The sequence below is a fragment of the Dysidea avara genome, chromosome 1 (assembly GCF_963678975.1).
Source record: "Dysidea avara chromosome 1, odDysAvar1.4, whole genome shotgun sequence".
In the NCBI taxonomy this organism is placed as follows: domain Eukaryota; kingdom Metazoa; phylum Porifera; class Demospongiae; order Dictyoceratida; family Dysideidae; genus Dysidea; species Dysidea avara.
Window position 1 is genome coordinate 62334614 of NC_089272.1, and position 22168 is coordinate 62356781.

The window sequence follows — 22168 nt, forward strand, 5'->3', positions numbered from 1 at the left end:
TTGCTGATTCTTGTAATGTCAAGAGCAATGTTTGGGTTTTCGCATTGATCTTTTCATGAACTCTTGTGGGACAATGAAACTCGCAACAATCTAAGAGAATGCTTGGAAATACCCACGATACCTGTCACTTTGATACCCATCCTTACAACATGGCTAATCTGTTCAAGTGATTGCTAAAAGAATTAGTGGATAAAACTTTGGTGACTGTAATGCTATTTTCCAAATTTGCCAAGGTTTTTACCACCAAAGTTTATTACTATACAGTAACACTTTCCTTGAGCAGCATATTTAGATGCCACAAAACTATTTACAGAATTTACACTACTGAAATGATCCAGGACTCCCGGTAGATGCCTGTAACTTCATGACAGGTTCTTGGTTGACTAATAATAATCAAGTGCAGAGAACGCACCTCTTCACAGTATATTTACTTGAACACGATGCTCCTTTTTGGTTTAGCTGTATTTATAATAATAGCACAGTCAAAATAGTAATAGATACTATGCCTCAGTCTATATAGAGGCTAACTTGAGGTATTCTAATACAGTAGTCACCATAATAGACAGTCAGTGATACATGTATGTAGCTGTATGCTGTAACAAAAGAAATTAAAAGAACAAACTAACATATTTTTAAGAATGAAATAGGGATCAAAGTGATAAAATGTAGTGAAACAAGAGATGAATGATGGTATTACAGCATAGCTTAGTGGGAAAATCCCTACTTTAATATTGAGCAAAACATTCCCATGTAGGTATTTTCTCACAGAGCTATGCTGTAATACCATCTTATTTCACTACATTTTGTTATATGCATCTTACTGTAGAAAAATACACTTACTTTTTGCTAGTAAGACTGAAATTCCAGTAAGCACATTGGAGATTCTTAAAATTGCTATTGTTACCTGCAAGCTGCAAGGAATAATCACTAATACATTTATACTGCACATTATAAGTATTAAACATTTTGCTTTAAATATATGTAAACTAAGGGTACTGATTAAAAAATACGTAACTATCCTCTACTAGGCCAAAACACTAAATGTGACCAGATTTTACAAAACCGATCCAAATGACACATCAAACTACACGTACACAACACCACCAGTGGATAGTTATACTATCGTACTATTGGCTTTTACCCTCAGCAATACTCAAACTACTCAACGCTGGTCTTAAGAGAATCTTTTCTGGGTGGTTTGGCGAGCTCAAATGACAGTTTCTGGCCTTGTGAAGGACCTGAATCAGTGGTGTACTTGGATGGCCTGATATAAGTGGCCAAACATATCTGTGGCATATCAGCCAGCACAGCCCTATAATCTCATGTCTAGACTTCAATCGTGGTCTGCCTCCATTTTTAACTCTATACCTTGCCACCCCCCCACCCCTTTGTGAGCACTCATGATTCTACTTCACTCAAACAACTGCTCAAATCTTCTGTCTTATTTGGTGGGAAGCTCTACAAGCACCTATAAGAACTGGAAGAGGTCTGAAAGGTAATTAATTAATGTACATTGTATGTATCTCTAGCGTAAATTTCACACCTGTGCTGGCTGTGCTTACTCTCCTAGGCAGCTTCGTTTCTTTAAAACCATTTTATCTCAAAACTTCTAATGTGTGATTTGGATCATTTTTCCAAAGTCCAGTCACAAAATTAAGTGATATTTACATGTCTATTGTTATGCTATGAACAACAACAGATTATAAGCTTGCCTTGTTATATTTTATCATCACAGTACCATTGGGTGGCAACATTATGTAATCTTCTGAAATTTTACTAGAAATGACCATGTTTCGATCAGAACTGCTTTTTTCACTAGAGAGCAAAGGAAACGTAAAGTAGTACATATTAATAAAGCTGCTAGTTTAATTCAATAGTTTTGAATTCAAAAATACAAACACACCAAAACATTATGTATGCCCATAATCAAGAATTCTACAATAACTAGTTTCGCAGTTGTAAGTGCTCTTTCTAAGACACGTCTTGGCTGCCTACTTATAGCTCACTTGTACAGCTGCTTAACAGATTTATTCTTTACATATTTGGGATAATAAAAGCTTAAGTTTCCCACCAATAAATTAATGTTGACCAGCCACAAGCTTCAAAATTCTTTCACAGCAACTCGGAGTATACGTTCGGTACAATCCAATGATATGCTGTTGAAAAACAACCTGAAGTGATTTTTGATACATAAGTCGGTACACTTTTTAAATTAACTGGGATTTTCTTCTCTCTCATTGACTAACAGATGCTTTCAGATATGCAGCTCACATGTACAGTAATGCAATAACAGTTAACATTTTATTCACTGCTATATTTCACTTCAGCAGCTTCTGTCTTATATGGCGGCTTCTGTATCATAATTTGGGAACTATACAATGTTACAGCTAACTACTTGTGACTAGCAAGCTGATGTTAAGATGGAGTGCTTTCATTCATGCCTATAAAATAATGCTGGCTAAAACTTTTAATGTAAAGCATCATGGTAACATAAACAGGGGATAATACAAAAGTGAGTGAACACAATGGGAATAATTTGTAGTTACAGGGTGTATGTATCAGAATAAAATATTAACAATATAGAAACATTTTTGGAAGTTCCATCTTTCCTTTGCTGTACAACAATAGAAATAAAGCATGTATTATGGACCCATTTGTTTTTTGCTTACATTGAGAGGTGCTCATTCATGGGCTGCACATCAATGGGTATGTGATAATCACAAAATAATGAAATGGAAATCATCTATAATTTTTGCACTATCCCTCCAACAGTTGAAGCAAGCTGATTGATTCTAGGTGAGCATTTCTCCATAGCGTAATTGGCAGAGCTGGGCTGAAAACTAAGTGGTGTGGTTATAGTAAGTGCTAAAGGGCAGGTGTTTTTCAGTGCAATTGTATACATGCATGGTAGGGTTCTTACCTTTGATGAGGCAATATGGAAGTTCAGTTATGCTGCAAAAAGGCAGCGAAGAAACATGGGATTTTACTAGCTAACAGGAATAATTCCGTTAGGCGTTAGGAAGGGAGATCACCATGGCTAAGGTGGGGATTTAATTGAATTTTTTCTTATTATAGCTTCATTTTCACTAGTTAAGTGATGTATGTATTCACAATGTACGACAGCACATTATACATGTGTACACATGTGCAACACATGTGCAATAACGAAATTAATTAATGTACCTCTGCATGTCATCTTCAAGATATCGTTGTAAATTATTAGCAATAAAACTTACAACTGGTACTTTAGTGCCTGCAATAGAAATTAACACAACCATCACAAGTATATACACAGAAGATCAATATTTGTATAGCTGTACAATTTCACATGTAAAATTCACCTTCATAATGTCTTTGATAAATAATAGCATTGGCTGGTACAGTGACTTGAGCATCACCAACTTCTGGAAACACAATATCAGTTATGAGCTCTTCTTGATCTGGTGGCAGCTGAGCATTGATGACTATAGATTTATATGAATGAAAGGGGCTTAATCACCTTAGCATAACAACACACACCCACCTATGTTATCTCTTGTTATTGTAAGGTTTCTTGTCTCGTTGGTTGAATTTGTAGATGTTGCAGCATTCAATACATCACCAACTGCTACTACCAAATTTTCAGTATTTCGTAGCAAGTCTTCTCCAACTGATAACTCCTCCTATACAAAACAAGATAAGCAAAATACATTCAGATAATAATAGAGTGTATGATTTAAATATGTGACTGGATCTGCGAAAACCGGTCTTATCACCCAAGACAGGAAGTTTGATTTTTCACACAAACACAAAGTTTATTATAATGAATGCACTATCAAATTTCACTGTCACAGTTGACCAGAGTAAAGAGGTCTGCTTTTGCTGGCTGCTTTTTTCAAGCACAGTGGCGAGCCGTACAAGTGGTCTGGGGTCTTGATGGAGCCCTTGCCAACCAGGAGATGGCTGTGCGTGGCTGTACAGCTTTGTGGTATTGTACAATGACCTGTGCTGTAAATTTCCTTTCATTTTAGCCAGTTTTGAGCCCTGAATTACCCATAACTTGGCCTAATTCATCCCAACACAATCCTTTTCCATTTTTGAACACCATCTTTCCTGCGTTCCACCTTTTTGGAGCTCGCCTGATACAGTCATCCTTGGTTTAAAAACTATCTAAAATGGCAGGAAACTTAGCTGTTGACTACTTCTTCAGTGGATGATCTGGAAGGTAAGAAATTGCTGTAAAACATTTACAAATTTGGTATGCATAGCTACCACCATTGGCCAGCTACAACACTCTGAATACGTATTTAAAACCGGTGTTTCTCGATACTTTTAAATGGGTGATAAGACCGGTTTTCCCAGAGACAGTCACATATATATTATATTAGCTAAGTACATATACACTGTTCAACAGACGAAATATTTTCACATAGTGTTCTATTCCTGTTGTATGCTAGTAGAGTTTGAGAGATTTCTCCAAGAGAACTTCATATTATACTGCAAGTAAAAGTTTTAATTAATTATTTCTGAAAATTGCCCTATTATTCCAGAATTATTCCTGATTCTTTTTACCACTTATTATTCCCGGGCATATGCCGAGGGTTGCTAGCAACGGGTGACATTGTACTAATCAAACCAAACCAATAAAATTGTTTTGAGATGATAGTGTGTAAGAAAAAAAGCACTCAAGAATCACTTTGAGAAACTATTAAGTAGGGATTGGTAAGAAATCATATGGCTTCATAATTTTTCACACTTTAAAAAAACAGTCTCGCAATAAGTTTTACCTGAAAAAACCACATTAGTACTGCTATAATAATGCTGTGCCTTGGTTAAATGAAGCAAAAAGTCGAATGTTTTGATGTACAGTGAGTTTAAAAAATTTTGAAATTCACCTGGATTTTGTCTGCCTGCCTGCTGTAAGACCCGGTAGCGCTAGGTTATGGCTCCAGAAATTCATGAATCTGTTGTTCCAATTACGTTCTGTCCTCTGCACCATGCTGTTTGCTTTCATTATTCATTCACTTCTTTGTTCTTCTCGAAGGATAATTAAAAGTTGCGGTGCATGCCACAATTCAAACAAATGATTAAAAAAATTTTTTTTAACGAAGTGTGAACATAGGTATACTAACCCCAGGTACCTGGGGTTACCTGGGGTTAGTATATCTATGGGGTGAGTACGTGTACACAAGACGAGGGTGAACAAGTGTAGTACCCAAGGAGTTGTCTCTAGCATTTTATTAATACTGGGTAGTTGTTTTATAATCTTAGCTTTTTGGTGAGGTAGCTAGCTAATAATGCCTTTGAGGGGTGGATCCATCTTGGGACCCAGACTTCTAAATGCAAGGGTTCCACTCTTAATGGTGGACTATCCAGTGATGTTTTACTGTTAAATCATAACATTTAGGCCATTAGAAATGTAGCTGAAGCCTATAACAGTTGCTGTAATAGCTTTAAAAGACAAAACTATGGCTCTATCCAAAATTTACATGTACAATTACAAAACAATAATTATTTTAGAGGCGCTTATTGCATACGACGATAAAAGATAGCTGATTCAAGTGATATTTATACTATGTGGAAAACAAAGAGTATAATATAGCTAGCTAGACATAAAAAGTAAACAAACTATCTATTAAAATTTTAAAAGGAAGTAGAGATTGATTAATATACATGCTACAAAAAGTAAGGAAACAAGCTCAAAAATGACACAGCTGAAATGAGAAACGATCCAGCAACAAAAAGTAAGGGAACAAGATTTGATGACTACTTGCTAAAATGAGACACACTTTAATGCCTACTTTTGGCTAATTTGATGGTCTCATTTCAAGATGCTAGCCAAAAGTACATGTAGGGATTAAAGTATGTCTCAGTTTAGCAAGTAGCCATCTAATCTTATTTCCTTACTTTTTATCGCTGAATCGCTTCTCATTTCAGCTGTAACATTTTTGAGCTTGCTTCCTTACTTTTGTAGCATGTACAGGTATATATATATTAATCCCTACTTCCTTTTAATTTTTAAATAGCTAGTAATATTATTATTATTATTATTATTATACTCAACAAAATTATCAAACAAGCTATACTCAGTAGCACACATGCTGGGCATGTAATTACTGCATAATTGTTTACAACCTTTGATGAACTGTCTTACGTACTTCTTTTGCTGCTTCAAATGAGGCCTCATTAGAACTGCTCAGTAAATTGTCAATGGTTGTAGTAACGTCCTAAGGTAAATATCAAAAAAGTAAATACATGTATTAAAATATAATATTAATAATTATAACAGTGTAATAATAACAGAATTCAATCTGCATTGTTATTTTAACCCAATCATACAGTACAGTAGTATTGAATATTAGGATGATGGAAGTTTATACTTTCCCACAAATAAACAGTCACTAGATACCAGCCTCATAATACGTACATGGCACCTTGGCAGGTAGAATCAAGCCCAAAAGCATCTTCAGAGTGGCCAAAATGCTTCTGATAAACTCCTAATTGTTTTTATTCAGTGGAACTGATGCCTTCAGACAAGCATAACACAATAATGACTAAGGTTATGGACTATTTTTTTCACTGTTAGATATTGCTTCAGCCTTTTGGAATATCGCACCATGTACAATGCATGCATATATCATGGACTTAAGGTTACGGTATAGTCACAGGTAATCATTCAAAATTTTGAATGTATATTGATACTTTTTGTTAGTTTTTTCAATAGTTTTGGAAAAAGTAGCAAGAAAAAGCAGACTGCTTAACTCTGGTTGACTCTGACAGTGAAATATTTGATAATATAGTGTATTTATGAGTCACAAAATCAAACTTCCTTTCATGGGAAATAAGAATGGTTTTCCCAGATAATTATACAGGCGTTAACTAGAATCTTTTGTAAACCTCTTGAACAGCAATAGTTGAATCTTAAAATTTTAAAATATTTATAGCACTGTCATTGTTGTCAACTCAGCTAATCAATTTACTATTCTATGCTGGCTAGACCATCATATTCACAGGCTTTCAATAGCTTCCTTACAGGTCTGGTTATTACAGTATTATTGACTACTCTATTAGAGTACTTTGTGCACAGTGACTGCTCCATTAGAATGTTGATCATTTTTATGAATAATTATTCAGCAATGCTTCAAACGAGTATTTTGGTGTAAAATCCAACCTGTCTATTGGCATGATGACCTTTATCAACCGTTTTTTGTTGGCTGTTCCCATTCCTGCCTTCCGTTCCAGTCCCGTTACCATTTCCCTAAAATTCTATTTGCTTCAACAATTTTTCTGCTTGAACTTATTTCTTTGATGCAATTGATTGAAAAAAATTGTCGTGCCGATGCAACAAAATAAATGACAAATTTATTTGCCCAATTGACAATTTCATTTGCCAATGGCATGGATTTAATTGCTAATGAAAGTACCAAATTCCACTGCCAAAACCTGTATGATTAGTGGTACAAATTATATTTTCAGCTGCTTTACCACAATGATCCCAATAATAATGAGCTCTTCTTTGTGTGCATAATGTTATTACCTGTATTATTGGCTCAAGGTTTCCAACAGTATCATTTTCTGCATTCTGTCTGTTTGAAACTGACACGATGCTGTACAAAATGAATAATTGAAAGTAAAATTGACTGAAAACATATAAGAAGAACAATGTGATTAGCAACACTTCAGTCTGTTAACAGTATTTATGATCAGCAACAATCAAAAGTTCTTTATAATAACCAATATTTTTCAAGTATCAAAAATCTAAGTGTTTGTACAGACTTTATTAGTAGGAAGACATAAGACATTCTTCCTTGTATAAATTACTAATGAAAACTTATAAATTATAAATATTATTTGAGATCACAGAAATAAATAAGTATTAAAGAAAAGGATGCCTACAGGGATACTATCATTCAGTCATATAAGTATAGCTGTTACTGAACTTCTTTGTAACATAATTGTGACTGGTGTACCTGGACAAAATAGCACTAGATCATACCATAAAAGAAAATTCGCTTCTGAATGCACACCCTGACTATCAAGGGGACCCACAGAATATGCCAAAATAATTTTAGGAATCATAGGTGGCAAAAAAGAATCAGGAATGTGTAATTCCAGGAATATTCTCAGGAATATTTTAACCAAAATTCATAAACTTTACTTGTAAATATTTCTTGGAGACATTTCTCAAACACTACTGGTATAAAAAGATCGAATAAAGCATTCACCTACACGCCAAATGTATAGTGACTGCTTTAATAGAGTATCTCAGTCTGTTAAGCTGCGTTATTTATGCTTGGTAGCAATTGCCTCTGCAAGATGTGCTTACCTGTATTTCAGATAGGTAATCTTTGGGAAGAATATTGGGGAAGAACAAAAGATTTAATTATATAGGGAGGCTTAAAAGTATGCATCTGTATTACGTGGGTCCTATCAATTACGTAACCCTTTGAGACCTTAAAAGTGTGTTTTAAAAAATTTGTGGTTTTGTAGTATTGATGGGTTATTCGCTGTATGGTCTAAACTCTCTCCCCAGACACAAGGAAACTTTATGAAGTCAATCTATACACAATGGCTAACCTCTACAGTGATTATCAGGTGAATCATAGGAGTAAAAGACCTTTAGCCTTTTTTCCAGATGCTACAGTACAGTCCATTAATAACTTCACTGTGTATAGCATTCTTAAAACACAATTATTAAAGAACAATTCATATTTTACAGGTCATGCCAGGTCTTTTTTCACACCACCACAGGATCTCGCGCGAGGTGAACCGGATTAACCTATTTAACTCACATGCCAATTTTCTTTGAGTTTTGAATTTAGTTGTATCCATACATATTTTTCCTCTATTTATTAACTAGTGATATAGCAATGGTGATACATATACTAGTAATTAAAAATACAGGTGTAGAGTATCAGTATAGACTCTGTAGCTGAGGTGAATTAAAATTCTAAGTTTACTTGACGTATGAACCCACAAAACATTCAAAGCTTCCCAGTCCTATAGAAAGTATACTGTACTTGTAACTACTGTAGAGTTTGTGGTTTATACACATGCATGCACACATGGCGTAAGGACCACACATTGCAGCCAGTGAGGGCCACACCAAAAATGCCACACGTGTGTGAAGTTATGAATGGACTATACTGTTCATCACGATTTTTGACACTTATTTTGTAAGCGTCCATATCTTGGTAATGGTAACTCCCATAATCAAAAACTTCACCACAATGTTCTTTACGATTTCCTTGTTGTCTTTTGGCCTAAAAATATACAACACTGGAATCCCTATTCATCAAGCAAACCATTAAACGTGGCCCCATCATTGTAGCCCTGTAGCCCAAAGCACACGGAAGCTACAATGCCGTGAAGTTTTTCAAAATTTTCAAGGGTAGAATTGACCCCCTCTTGAGATCAACGGGCTAATTAGTCAGTAGAATACTTTGTTAACTAAGAATTCAATAGATCTACTATTATTGAAAGTGTTTTGGAGTGCTGTGAAGGAATTTTTGGGGCTAAGTTGTCATGAAGGAAAAGTGGGGCTAGTTGTTGGGTGATATTTTGAGCAGGAAAGCACTGATCTCTATTATACAGTACTACTGTACATTATGAACATACTAACCTTATTAATTTATTAAGGACATCATTAGTGGAATTGATGTCATTTGGTACAAGGCGTTTCTCTGATGTATTTGTCAGTGTTGTTAATTCATTACTAACTTGCTGTACTTCATCAATGTCAAAAGACACAGTGAGGTCCATTGTGTTAGAGCTGGTGGTGTCTCTTAAAATATCCTCCAATTGTGAAGCACGATCATTCAACATTACTAGCTCCACATTGTGGCAGTTGCTAGTATTGATGTAATCACTCCACACAGATCCTTCCGAACATTCTCTGGATGCTAATCCTGCAAAAAAAATTAGTATATAAAAGTAGAAAACAAGTTTCACATTCATTCCTTGGATTTTGAATTAATCTCAAAAGTACACAAAAAGCATTATCTGTATACTACAGATAAAACTATAGGAGTGACATTATATAACACATGTTTGCTTAACTTTGTATGGCCTTCAATCTCTAGCCATTCTATGCAGTAACCTCCTAAGACCACTACAGGCAGTAAAGGTCTTTACATGTCTGTATACCTCCAGAGAGAAAACCCAATGAATTACATAGTTTGAATAAATTTATGGGTAACCAGATAGAGTAGCTACAGTACTTTGTGTACTGCTGTCTATGACAATAAGGTAATATTTCCAAACGTTGGGCACATGATATAACTATAGTACTTTCTGTACACAAGTATTCAGCTATACACACTGTTGTGTACATGTGTGCAGTTATTGAGTGTACATTGAACAGATATGCAATGTAGAGTTATTATTTGGTAACTCAGAGTTTTAACATTTAAAGAGACTTTTATTGGTGCATAATAGTACTAAATTCACATGCTAATGACATCACCACTATGCAATGACATCACCGTTATGCAATGACATCACCATTACACATTTCTGTACAGTATATTATTTGATATCACCTGTCCCAGCCATTTGATATATCATTATTTATTTGTGTGACTTTGCTGCAAACATTAGTTGTCAAACAAAGCTCCAGAAATGTCCTTTGTAACATGTTCTTCTAGTTTCCGTTTCATCACTGGATTATGTGAGTTATACTGAACCACTGCTACATGCAGAAGGTTGTATTGAGACCAACACTTCTACCAGTAAACAACAAAAGTCATACCAGTGTCCTTGTGCTATTCATGGTAGTGTATAGTGTGATCTATTACTTTACTTACCAACTGATTCTGATAGTCCAGGGCATTTTTGAAAAGCACTACTTCCAACAGGTGTAGCTGGCCATGCTATATTCCATGCAGTATCATTTTCTGCCTCACACACATCAACTACACAACATAAAAGAATAAGGAATATAATATAATATTTAGAGCTGTGCGATACTACAGATACTGCAATAGTATAGATACCTGATTTGGTATTGCGAAGCAAAGTCTAGCTGTATTGGGTATTTTAAATTAAGTGCACGTGATGAAACAATCTTGTGTCAAAATGGCATATCTTAGCAGTTAAATGTGTAAATCTAATCTCACTTGCTGGTGCAAGCAGTAAAATTTGGCAGTACTTAGGCTTCAAAATGAAGGAAGGAAGGAAGGAAGGAAGGATTATGGAGCCATCACAGGTTAGTTGTTTTGAACTTGTAGTAGACTTGCTATATATGTGATGTTTGCGTTCATTAATGTTCAATGCAATATTCCGCTATTACCATAGTAACTACAACTAGGATGCTAGTGCTTGGCCTGGGAATAATGTCTTGTACTAAATAAAATTTTAAGAAACAAACTTCCTATGGCAGTGTTTCAGTGTTTCAGTGTTGTACTACAAAGTAGGTGGAGTGTTAATAGCTGTCGATATAAACTGTTGTCTACTTTAGCTGCAGAATACCTATGTGTTCTAGCCACCAGTGCCCCCTCTGAGGGGGTCTTTAGTTTTACTGGGAACATTGTAAAACTCTAAACAAGCATGTATATATACATCCAGAAAATGTTAATATGTTACGTTTAATACACAACAACTTGTAATTTACTTACTGTTGTACCAACACTATTGCAAACTTTACAGTTTTTCAGTTCATGCTCAATACCTAAAGTGCATCGTGATGCTTAAGTAGCAGTATCTAGATACGCAAACTTCGGTTGGCATCGTACAGCACTAATAATAATATTGTTTTTTTACAGTACAGTGTATGTAAAGCTGTACTACTTAACAGAGATTAAACAGATTCAGCAATTGAAGGGTTAGCAGCAAAATGGGGACAGTGCCATTTTATATGTTTCAATTTCTTAAATTGAGTACATTAATTAAATAGCAAGTGAAAAATGTTTCCAACTAAATGATAGAGTTCAAAAGTTCAAGGCAGTCTCAAATGATAATTGCAACAATTAGCAATGTCCTAAAATCAAGACACACACAGGGACGGATCCAGGGAGGGGGCTTTGGGGGCTGAAGCCCCCCCCTTCATATTTAGGCCTTACTTGATCAATATGCTGAGTATTATAATGAAATTTTGTCTTAGCATAATTATATGATCACTAATAATACAAATACTCATAAAACCACCTTATAAATGTCTTTCCAAGGTATTATCAGTGGATTTATGCTAAAATTTATGCAACAAGGACCCGAATCAGCATTGGAGGTTTACAAGATCGAGATACTCTAATAGAGCAGTCAGCTAACTACTCTAATAGAACATTCACTGGAAACATGTAGTTGGTTCTGTTATGGAATTTTTCCAAATCTGCCTGCACCTATACATGCAATGAAATGAATTGGTCTGTTTAAAGGGCTTCATTCATCTACTTGTGTAGTTAATATGTATGACAATACTTAATTCAGGTTCACAATTTCCATTGAAAATGCTCTCAGATTCAATCTTGTATTGTTCAAATTTCAAAATTTTCCACTTTCAACATTATTATTCTAACATGCACCTATTCAGTGTTGTGTAATTGTGAGAGGGGTGCATCATGTACTTGGTTGTCTGTACCTACCCAAACTTTCCCATTAGCAAAATGCTTCAGAGAGCCATACCTATAATCTAAAGGCAGTATATAAAATATCTACAGGCAGAAAATATTATGAATTTTATGTGGAAATGTCTCCAAATTGCAGTGTTTTAGCATCTATTTTTCAAAATTTTCCTGGCTTTGCATGCTGGGAAGTGTGCTTCGCTACCTCTACCCAAGAGATTAGTACCTTGAGTTAGCCCCCCCTTTTATAAATCCTAGATCCGCCCCTGACACAGTAGTGTGTTGTGTGGCCAGGAAGCCGACACGCAACACTGTGAGTATATTGACAGGAAGAAAGAAAACGTGATTTTCATACCTCCATAGCTCTGTGCTTCCTTTATGAAACAAGACAATTTTTTCTGTGGACATGCCCGCCGACGTCAGTACTCCACATACAAAATTTGAGCGAAATTGCTTCGAAATATTCGACTTCAAAAATTGGTTTAGTTGCTTAACTTTTTAATTATTATTTTTATTCTAATTATTAGGGTCTGCAGTAACAAAATTGATAACCATGAAATTACTCCCCTACTGTTTCAACCTGTAGGGCACATCAAAGTATTTTTGTACGTACCAATAAACCTTATTTATCTTTCTACATATGACGGAAATCACAATTGATTTGTGCTGAAAATTGTGAAAAATCACACGCTCTGGATGAAGCATGGGTTCCTTCCCATACTTGGCACATATAGTCCATGTCTATACCTGATTATAACACACAGCAGAAATAAAATGATTTGCTACTGTGGATCTGGTAAGGAGTTACTATTTGCCGAAAATCGGCCAAAATCATGTAATTTGGATTCGGAGTGACCCAGCAATCAACAGAAGGAAAGTCCACAAACCTTCACTATACAGCAATATAGTTTGGTTATCACTTCATGCATAGCATAAGTTTCATAAGGATTAGAGCTTCCTTCCATCAAACTAAGTGGCATGAAATTTCTTCCTAGCGTGTCTGAGACTAAAACAGGAGGCGTGGCTGCAATAACTCCAAGTTTTAGTTTCTCCAGCAAGTTATTTAGGCTTCAAAATTATGTTGGGATCACCTAATGGTATTAGTTTCCAACTAGTAATGGATCACATGATTATCGACTGATTTTTCGTGCGAATTATAGCTACATGGTTAACTACATAGTGGTATAATCCAGGCAAAATTTCACTAGTATTTTTTGACTGCAACACCACTGATGAAGCTACCTGTACTAGAGTTAGGCCTAATAAAACTTGTTTCCTACCACAAATGGCAGGGTTGTGTATATCAAGATACTCTAATAGAACAGTCATATAAACAATTGTGGTATTTTAATGGATTTGAAGCAGACAGCTGACAGAGAGTATTGCATTTGATATATATTTTTAAAAACCAACAAAAATCATTTACATCTGTGGTATATAAGTTTAGCTAGTTTATACTGATTTTTTCTTCTTGAAAGTTAGGGAGGTACCGGCATGTCCTCAATCTTATTTTTTTTACAGCAGGCATCAGGCTGCAGGAAGTTATCGGTGTTATATATATCTAATCAAAAACAGCCAAGCTGTAAAAAAAGGTGCGGCCCCCAAAAAGGCCATGGTGAAAAAAGATGTGAAATCCAAGGTGGCGGCCAAGAAATGGCTGTGATGGTAGGTTAATGGTTACATTTTAATAACAACAATTCAGGTGAATTTGGTGCCAACTTTTTGTATTTGTATACTGCAAAGCCGGCCTATGGCTGGCTTTGGGGCTTTTTTAACCCATGTGTTTTTTTCTTTACTACAGGAAGAAGAAAAGAACTTAAAGAATTTTAGTACTTCAATTATTTTTGATTTTATTAGTAATTATACAAATTATATACATATATTTATTACATGCCCATTATTCCCCACAGGATATTTTTTTGCAGCTGATCTCTCTACTGGGTGACTTGAAATGTAGCTGAACTATATACAGGATGGTTTCTTTGTAGCTGAACTCTCTACAAGGTAACCTCTTCTAGCTGGTCTCTCTACAGGGTATTTTGTTTCTAGCTGAACTCGCTACAGGTGATTTGTTTGCAGCTAAACTCTCTACATGGTGGTGTCTTTGTAGCCGAACTCTCTACATGATGGTTTCTTTGTAGCTGAACTCTCTATAAGGTGACTTCGTCTAGCTGAACTCTCTACAGGGTGATTTTTTTGTAGCTGAACTCTCTGCAGGGTGATTTGTTTGCAGCTGAACTCTCTACATGATGGTTTCTTTGTAGCTGAACTCTCTACAAGGTGACTTCGTCCAGCTGATCTCTCTACGGGGTGATTTGTTTCTAGCTGAACTCTCTACAGGTGATTTGTTTGCAGCTAAACTCTCTACATGGTGGTTTCTTTGTAGCTGAACTCCCTACATGATGGTTTCTTTGTAGCTGAACTCTCTACAAGGTAACTTCTTCTCTACAGGGTAATTTGTTGCAGTTGAATTCTCTACAAGGTGGTTTGTATGAGGCTGAACTCTCTACATGGCGGTTTCTTTGTAGCTGAACTCTCTACAGAGTGATTTGTTTGCAGCTGAACTCTCTACATGATGGTTTCTTTGTAACTGAACACTCTACAAGGTGACTTCTTCTAGCTGATCTTTCTACAGGGTGAATTGTTGTAGCTGAACTATCTACAAGGTAACTTCTTCTAGCTGATCTCTATACAGGGTAATTTGTTTGTAGTTGAATTCTGTACAGGTGGTTTCTTTGTAGCTGAACTCTGTATATGATGGTTTCTTTGTAGCTGAACTCTTTACAAGGTGACTTCTTCTAGCTGAACTCTCTACAGGGTAATTTCTTTGTAGCTGAACTCTCTATATGATGGTTTCTTTGTAACTGAACTCTCTACAAGGTAACTTCTTCTAGCTGATCTTTCTACTGGGTGATTTGTTTGCAGCTGAACTCTCTACATGGTGGTTTCTTTGTTGCTCAACTCTCTACAAGGTAAATTCTTCTACCTGATCTCTCTACAGGGTGATTTGTTTGTAACTGAACTCTGCACAAGTGTGTTTTTGTGGGTGATCTCACTGCAGGTTGATTTGTTTGTAGCTGAACTCACTAAAGGGTGATTTTGCTTGTAGCTGAACTCCTTGCATTGTATCTAGTTTCTAGCTGATCTCTCTACAGGGTGATTTGTTTGTAGCTGATCTCTCTACAAGTTGATTTGTGTGTAGCTGATCTCACTGCAGGTTGATTAATTTGCAGCCGATCTCTCTACAAGGTAATTTGTTTGTAGCTGAACTGTCTGTAAAGTGATTTATTTGTAGTTGATCTCTCTGCAGGTTGATTTGTTTTAGCTGAACTCTCTACAGGGTGATTTACTTGTAGCTGAACTCCTTACATTGTGTCTAGTTTCTAGCTGATCTTTCTACAGGGTGATTTGTTTGTAGCTGATCTCTCTACAAGTTGATTTGTGTGTAGCTGATCTTTCTACTGGTTGATTTGTTTGTAGCCGATCTCTCTACAGGGTAATTTGTTTGTAGCTGAACTCTGTACAAGGTGCTTTTTTGTAGGTGATCTCACTGCAGGTTGATTTGTTTGTAGCTGAACTCACTAAAGGGTGATTTGCTTGTAGCTGAACTCCTTACATTGTGTCTAGTTTCTAGCTGATCTCTCTACAGGGTGATTTGTTTGTAGCTGAACTCTCTATAAGGTGATTTGTTTGCAGCTGACCTCTCTACATGGTGGTTTCTTTGTTGCTGAACTCTCTACAGGGTGTTTTGCTTGTAGCTACTCTCTACAGGGTGATTTGTTTCTAGCTTATCTCTCTACAGGTTGATTTGTGTGTAACTGATCTCTCTACAAGCTGATTTGTTTGTAGCTGAATTCTCTGCAAAGTGTTTTGTTTGTAGCTGACCTCCCTTCAGGGTGATTTGTTTCTAGCTGATCTCTCTACAGGGTGATTTTTTTGTAGCTGACCTCTCTTCAGGGTGATTTGTTTCTAGCTGATACCTCTACAGGGTGATTTTTTGTAGCTGACCTCTCTTCAGGGTGATTTGTTTCTAGCTGATCGCTCTACAGGTTGGTTTGTTTGTAGCTGAACTCTCTACACGGTGATTTGCTTGTAGCTGAACTCCTTACATTGTGTCTAGTTTCTAGCTGATCTCTCTACAGGGTGATTTGTTTGTAGCTGATCTCTCTACAAGTTGAATTGTGTGTAGCTGATCTCTCTGCAGGTTGATTTGTTTGTAGCCGATCTCTCTACAAGGTAATTTATTTGTAGCTGAACTGTCTAAAAGATGATTTGTTTGTAGCTGATCTCTCTGCAGGTTGATTTGTTTTAGCTGAACTCTCTACAGGGTGATTTATTTGTAGCTGAACTCCTTACATTGTGTCTAGTTTCTAGCTGATCTCTCTACAGGGTGATTTGTTTGTAGTTGATCTCTCTACAAGTTGATTTGTGTGTAGCTGATCTCTCTGCAGGTTGATTTGTATGTAGCCGATCTCTATATAGGGTAATTTGTTTGTAGCTGAACTCTCTATAAGGTGATTTGTTTGTAGTTGATCTCTCTGCAGGTTGATTTGTTTTAGCTGAACCTTACTACACGCTGATTTGTTTGTCCGATCTCTCTACAGGGTAATTTGTTTGTAACTGAACTCTCTACATGGTGGTTTCTTTGTTGCTGAACTCTCTACAGGGTGTTTTGCATGTAGCTGATCTCTCTACAGGGCAATTTGTTTGTAGCTGATCTCTCTACAGGGTGATTTTTTTGTAGCTGACCTCTCTTCAGGGTGATTTGTTTCTAGCTGATCTCTCTACAGGGTGATTTTTTGTAGCTGACCTCTCTTCAGGGTGATTTATTTCTAACTGATTGCTCTACAGGTTGATTAGTTTATAGATGAACTCTCTACAGGGTAATTTACTTGTAGCTGAACTCCTTACTTTGTGTCTAGTTTGTAGCTGATCTCTCTACAGGGTGATTTGTTTGTAGCTGAACTCCTTACATTGTGTGTAGTTTCTAGCTGATCTCTCTACAGGGTGATTTGTTTGTAGCTGATCTCTCTACAAGTTGATTTGTGTGTAGCTGATCTCTCTGCAGGTTGATTTGTTTGTAGCCGATCTCTCTACAGGTAATCTGTTTGTAGCTGAACTCTCTATAAGGTGATTTGTTTGTAGCTGATCTCTCTGCAGGTTGATTTGTTTTAGCTGAACTCTCTACAGGGTGATTGCTTGTAGCTGAACTCCTTACATTGTGTCTAGTTTCTCTCTACAGGGTGATTTTTTGTAGCTGAACTCTCTTCAGGGTGATTTGTTTCTAGCTGATCTCTCTACAGGTAGATTTGTGTTGATTTGTTCATTGCTGATCACTCTAAAGGTTGATTTGTTGCAGCTGAACACACTGCAAAGTGTTTTGTTTGTAGCTGATCACTCTAAAGGGTAATTTGTTTGTAGCTGAACTCTCTCTACAGTGACTTGTGTGTAGCTGAATTCTGTGTAACTGAATTCTCTAGAGAGTGACTTAATTGTAGCTGAATTCTCTACACAGTGCATGACTTGTTTATAGCTGAATTTTCTTCAGTGTGACTTGTAATGTTCTGAATCTCTATAGTGATATATTTGCTTAACTCTCCACATGGTGACTGTCTTCTTGCTGAACTGTCTATAAGATTAACTGTTTGCAGTTGAACTCCCTACAGAATAACTTGTGATGTAATAAAATTCTATAATGGAGTAAATAAATTAGCCGAATGCTCTATTATGGTGACTGTTCTATTAGAGTATCTCGATCTCGCATTTGCTACACGGAGTTGGCTTTCGAATCATAACTCAGTGGTTTGTAATCCGATTCTTCTGTACTACTGCAAGGACTTTCTATGAAGATTATTCCAGCTATACACCGATTTTCAGCTCATTGCTCTAAGCGGTTTGCCTAGTAGGCGTGAAAACTAATACTTTGTTATTCATAAAAATCGATCGCGCAATTGTGACACAGGTTGGGTTTTGTGTCATATCTCCGTGGTCTTAATCTCGATTCCTTTCAAACTACCAAAAGGCATTCCTACGATAATTACTCCATCTACATAGCAATTTTCAACTCATTCCATGAAGCGGTTTACCCTGTAGGCGTGACAACAAATCGATCTTGTTTTACGCAAATAATCGGTAATAACTCCTGAACCATTCATCGGATTTGTACTAAATTTGATGCTAGGATTCGCCTGTGGACTCCCTTTCTGTGTGCCAAATTTCAAGGCGATCGGAGTACGCGTTTGCTTGTTATAGCAATTTTTGCAAGTGTGCGAAAAGACGAAGAAGCAGAAAAAAACGAAGAAAAAAAACGAAACTTTGGCAGCTCGTATCTCGAAAATGGCTGGAGCGATTTCCTTCAAATTTGGAATGTAGACTCCCTTGGCTGGCGGGCAACTGTGTAGCAAATTTGGTTCCAATCAGATAAGTGATCACCGAGATACAAAGGTGTGAAAATGACGTTTTCATTCTTCCTGTCAATATACTCACGGTGTGGCGCGCCGGCTTCTTGGGCCGCACGACACACTATCGTGTGTCTTGATGAGCCTTTAACAAGCAAGAAATTTTAGGTTTTTCACCCATAGTTGAAGGGTATTACTTATTTTTGGCTTTGAGGGTTCCTCAGAATTGGTATCCTGCCCCTGGGTGTAGTGGAAGGGCTTTCCACCTACTCTCCCCCAAGCTCTCATTCCAGCAACCGTTTAGAGATAATGAAGCTGGGGCCTGAGGGACTTGGTAAACTGCTGCAAAGGTGGAGCCCTCTCCGCATCATGTAGCACTCAGTCCAAACCCACTGTCTATGTAGTTTTGGAGATAAGCCGAAACGAGGGTTCTGGTCAAATCGGAGGTTGGGCTTGGGACAGGACTGGAGTGACCTAAAGCCAAATTGGTGAGTATATGTAATGGTATGCAATTCCTTACTTATTAAACATGAAATAAGTAATTACATACTTTTTTCTATCACCAGTTTTTGTTCGTTGTACTAAATTTTCTCCTCATTTAAGAGCTGCATATGCCACCCTCAAATAGTGGTTGCTCTTGAATAGTAGCTGTTCTGATATTTCACACTAGGCTAATTGTATAACCAAGTATTACTGTTTAACAAAGACTGGAAATTGCATGGATAATCATTGTGTCAAGAAACATTGAAAATTCTCCTGTTTTCACAGGCCCAGTCACTATATTATTGAAGCAATTATTATAGCATATCTTCAGTGCACATATTCTGCAATAGGTGCATCATTGATTTTATTTATGTACATACTGTATGTGGACTCAGAGTGCAAATACCACAGTTCTAAAAGTGATATGGAGTTTGTTGTGCATATTACAGTAGGTTAATAGTAAGTCTATAAAATGTACATATTATGTACTGTACATACACACATCTCATACAATTAGATGCTTACCTAACTCTTCATCCACAGTACAAGGTTCATCAGTATTACTCCCATTATTGTAAATAAACTGACATCTATCCTGTAATATATACAGAGATCACACAGATATTATACTAAGTGTGCACAATGCGCAATTACTCTAAACTACTGACATGACAAAACACATACTGTACACTAGTCATAGCCAATGAGATCATTTAATTGTTGTGTGCACTGTACAATATACTTCATTATCCTTCTATATTGTATCATCTGTGCATATGTACCATACAAGATCTGCTAGCAGTGCCTACCATTTCACAGCTCGGGTTTTGAATTGTGCAGTCCAACTGAACATCAGGGTATCCATCACCATCAGAATCTAGTCCACACTTTTCTCCATTACCAGCATATGTTGGTCTATTACACTATATTAATACAACACTGTGTAATATTTTTTGCATCTTGTTAAGTGCATATCTATGCAAAAAAAACTAAACCATGAAAAATATGACCTGAACTTATAAGTTGTGAATAAATTTGTTTCTATGCATAAATAAAACCAACTTTCAGTGTTAATGTATTTTCTCTGCAATTCAACAGAGTTTAGTGTAAAGATTCTTACTATTTGCATTACAGGCTTGAGCCCTCTTAAAGAATTAGAAACGCATTTTTGCTAATAACATTATAAACAGTATTCTGAACCAACACATCATAAAAATAATTTTACCTGGATGCCTCCACCAATACAAGGCTCAACACTTGGTCCAGTACAGATGTAGTTTACTGAGTTGTTTAGTGTAACTGGGTCAATACAACTACATTGATCTATAGTAATGATTAGCAACATTATGCATGATGATTCAAATGTACAATGGTTTAAAAATGTACTATACTGTATATTATAATTATTATGCTAGAGATGTATACAAACATGTATTATGCTTATGACTAATCATAAATGTATAATTATTATGAAGTAGCTATGCAGCTTTTTAACCCTTAAACTTGCATAATCCAGAAAACTGGATTTTATACAAAAGAATTGAAAAAGCACTATTTAATACTTTTGCCAATTTACATAGGTCCTAACATGACTTAATCATGTGATATTTAAATATCAACTGAATCGCCATCAACTGAGGAACAATGTGACACAAAGAACAAGTTGACACGATGAAGTACAGCTGAGTTATGTTGTTATGTAAAGAAGGAAAACGGAGGGATTGTTCTTTTGCTCTTTCAAAGTGAAGAGGGGAGCTCTGGGTTGGATGAATGCAATGAGTATGGAACCATTTAAATCAAACTTTAATGGTGAGGAAGATGATGTTTATTGATTTTAGATAGCTTTAACAGTTTCTGTGTTATATAATTTAATTTTACATTGGATGAATGCAATCCGGATTACTGGATTATGCATTTTCAGTGTTTGCGTTTTATAAAACAGCTGCAGTGTAAGGGTTAATATGATATTTCCTGTATGCATATATAAATAATCAACTCACATGATGGTTGAAACACTGTAATCAGTGATACTTGATAGGGCAAATTTCTTATAATAACATCAGTGATGTTACCAGCAATTATACTTTCACTAATAGTCACCAAAACTTCTAGGATATTGGGTGATTGGTGTATCTGAGAATAGGTAGTAGCTATGTTGTAGTTGTTATCTTCTAGTATATCAGAAATCTGGAAGTAACACACATTATTACATTAATTTCTTTAATGTAGTCATACCATAGCTATGGTCGCTATGGCAAATAGAACAGTCAGGCTATCATTAATATATGTACTCTAATTGAACAGTCATCATGTTTGCTTTATTGTTGAACAGGGCTATAAGACCTTAATATCTGTTTGTTTGTCTGTCTATTTAAAAATTCTCCCACATGTACTCTCATTGCCACTTGGGCCTAGTCTGCCATAATAATACCTGAATTACCGTATAAGATATACATACTAAGCTAAGAGTCAACAAAACCAATTGAAAGAAAAATCAGCGCAAGCTCAAAAGCAGAATTATTCATTTAAGAAATCCCAAAATTATTCCCAAGTTACGTCTCAAAATCATTACCGAAGTTGGTGTTAAACTTAAAATCATATACTAACAGTTCACTTACTTTATTAGAGTTAGTGACTGTTCTATTAGGTCTGATTATGTGACTGGGCTTACAAATACAAGGCATGTGGGTACATAAAATTTCTCTACCTTTTCAAACTTTCATGTCTCATACTGTTTTACGCAGTTATGCT

At 36.1% G+C, this 22168-nt stretch overlaps 1 protein-coding gene across 3 annotated transcripts in view; it reads right to left on the reverse strand.

Annotated features, from left to right (window-relative positions):
• The window catches only part of LOC136240011 (uncharacterized), a 141671-nt gene that overhangs the window by 25775 nt on the left and 93728 nt on the right, over positions 1 to 22168 (reverse strand). For all 3 annotated transcript variants that reach the window (XM_066030822.1, XM_066030814.1, XM_066030813.1), the window contains 13 exons: positions 21418 to 21604; positions 20643 to 20740; positions 20227 to 20340; positions 19943 to 20012; positions 10785 to 10892; positions 9602 to 9887; positions 7517 to 7586; positions 6138 to 6206; positions 3524 to 3662; positions 3342 to 3464; positions 3184 to 3253; positions 1713 to 1815; positions 841 to 911 (listed from right to left, as the gene is read on the reverse strand). In XM_066030822.1, coding sequence (XP_065886894.1) covers positions 841 to 911; positions 1713 to 1815; positions 3184 to 3253; positions 3342 to 3464; positions 3524 to 3662; positions 6138 to 6206; positions 7517 to 7586; positions 9602 to 9887; positions 10785 to 10892; positions 19943 to 20012; positions 20227 to 20340; positions 20643 to 20740; positions 21418 to 21604 — 1508 coding nt within the window. The remainder of the gene's footprint in view (positions 1 to 840; positions 912 to 1712; positions 1816 to 3183; positions 3254 to 3341; positions 3465 to 3523; positions 3663 to 6137; positions 6207 to 7516; positions 7587 to 9601; positions 9888 to 10784; positions 10893 to 19942; positions 20013 to 20226; positions 20341 to 20642; positions 20741 to 21417; positions 21605 to 22168) is intronic.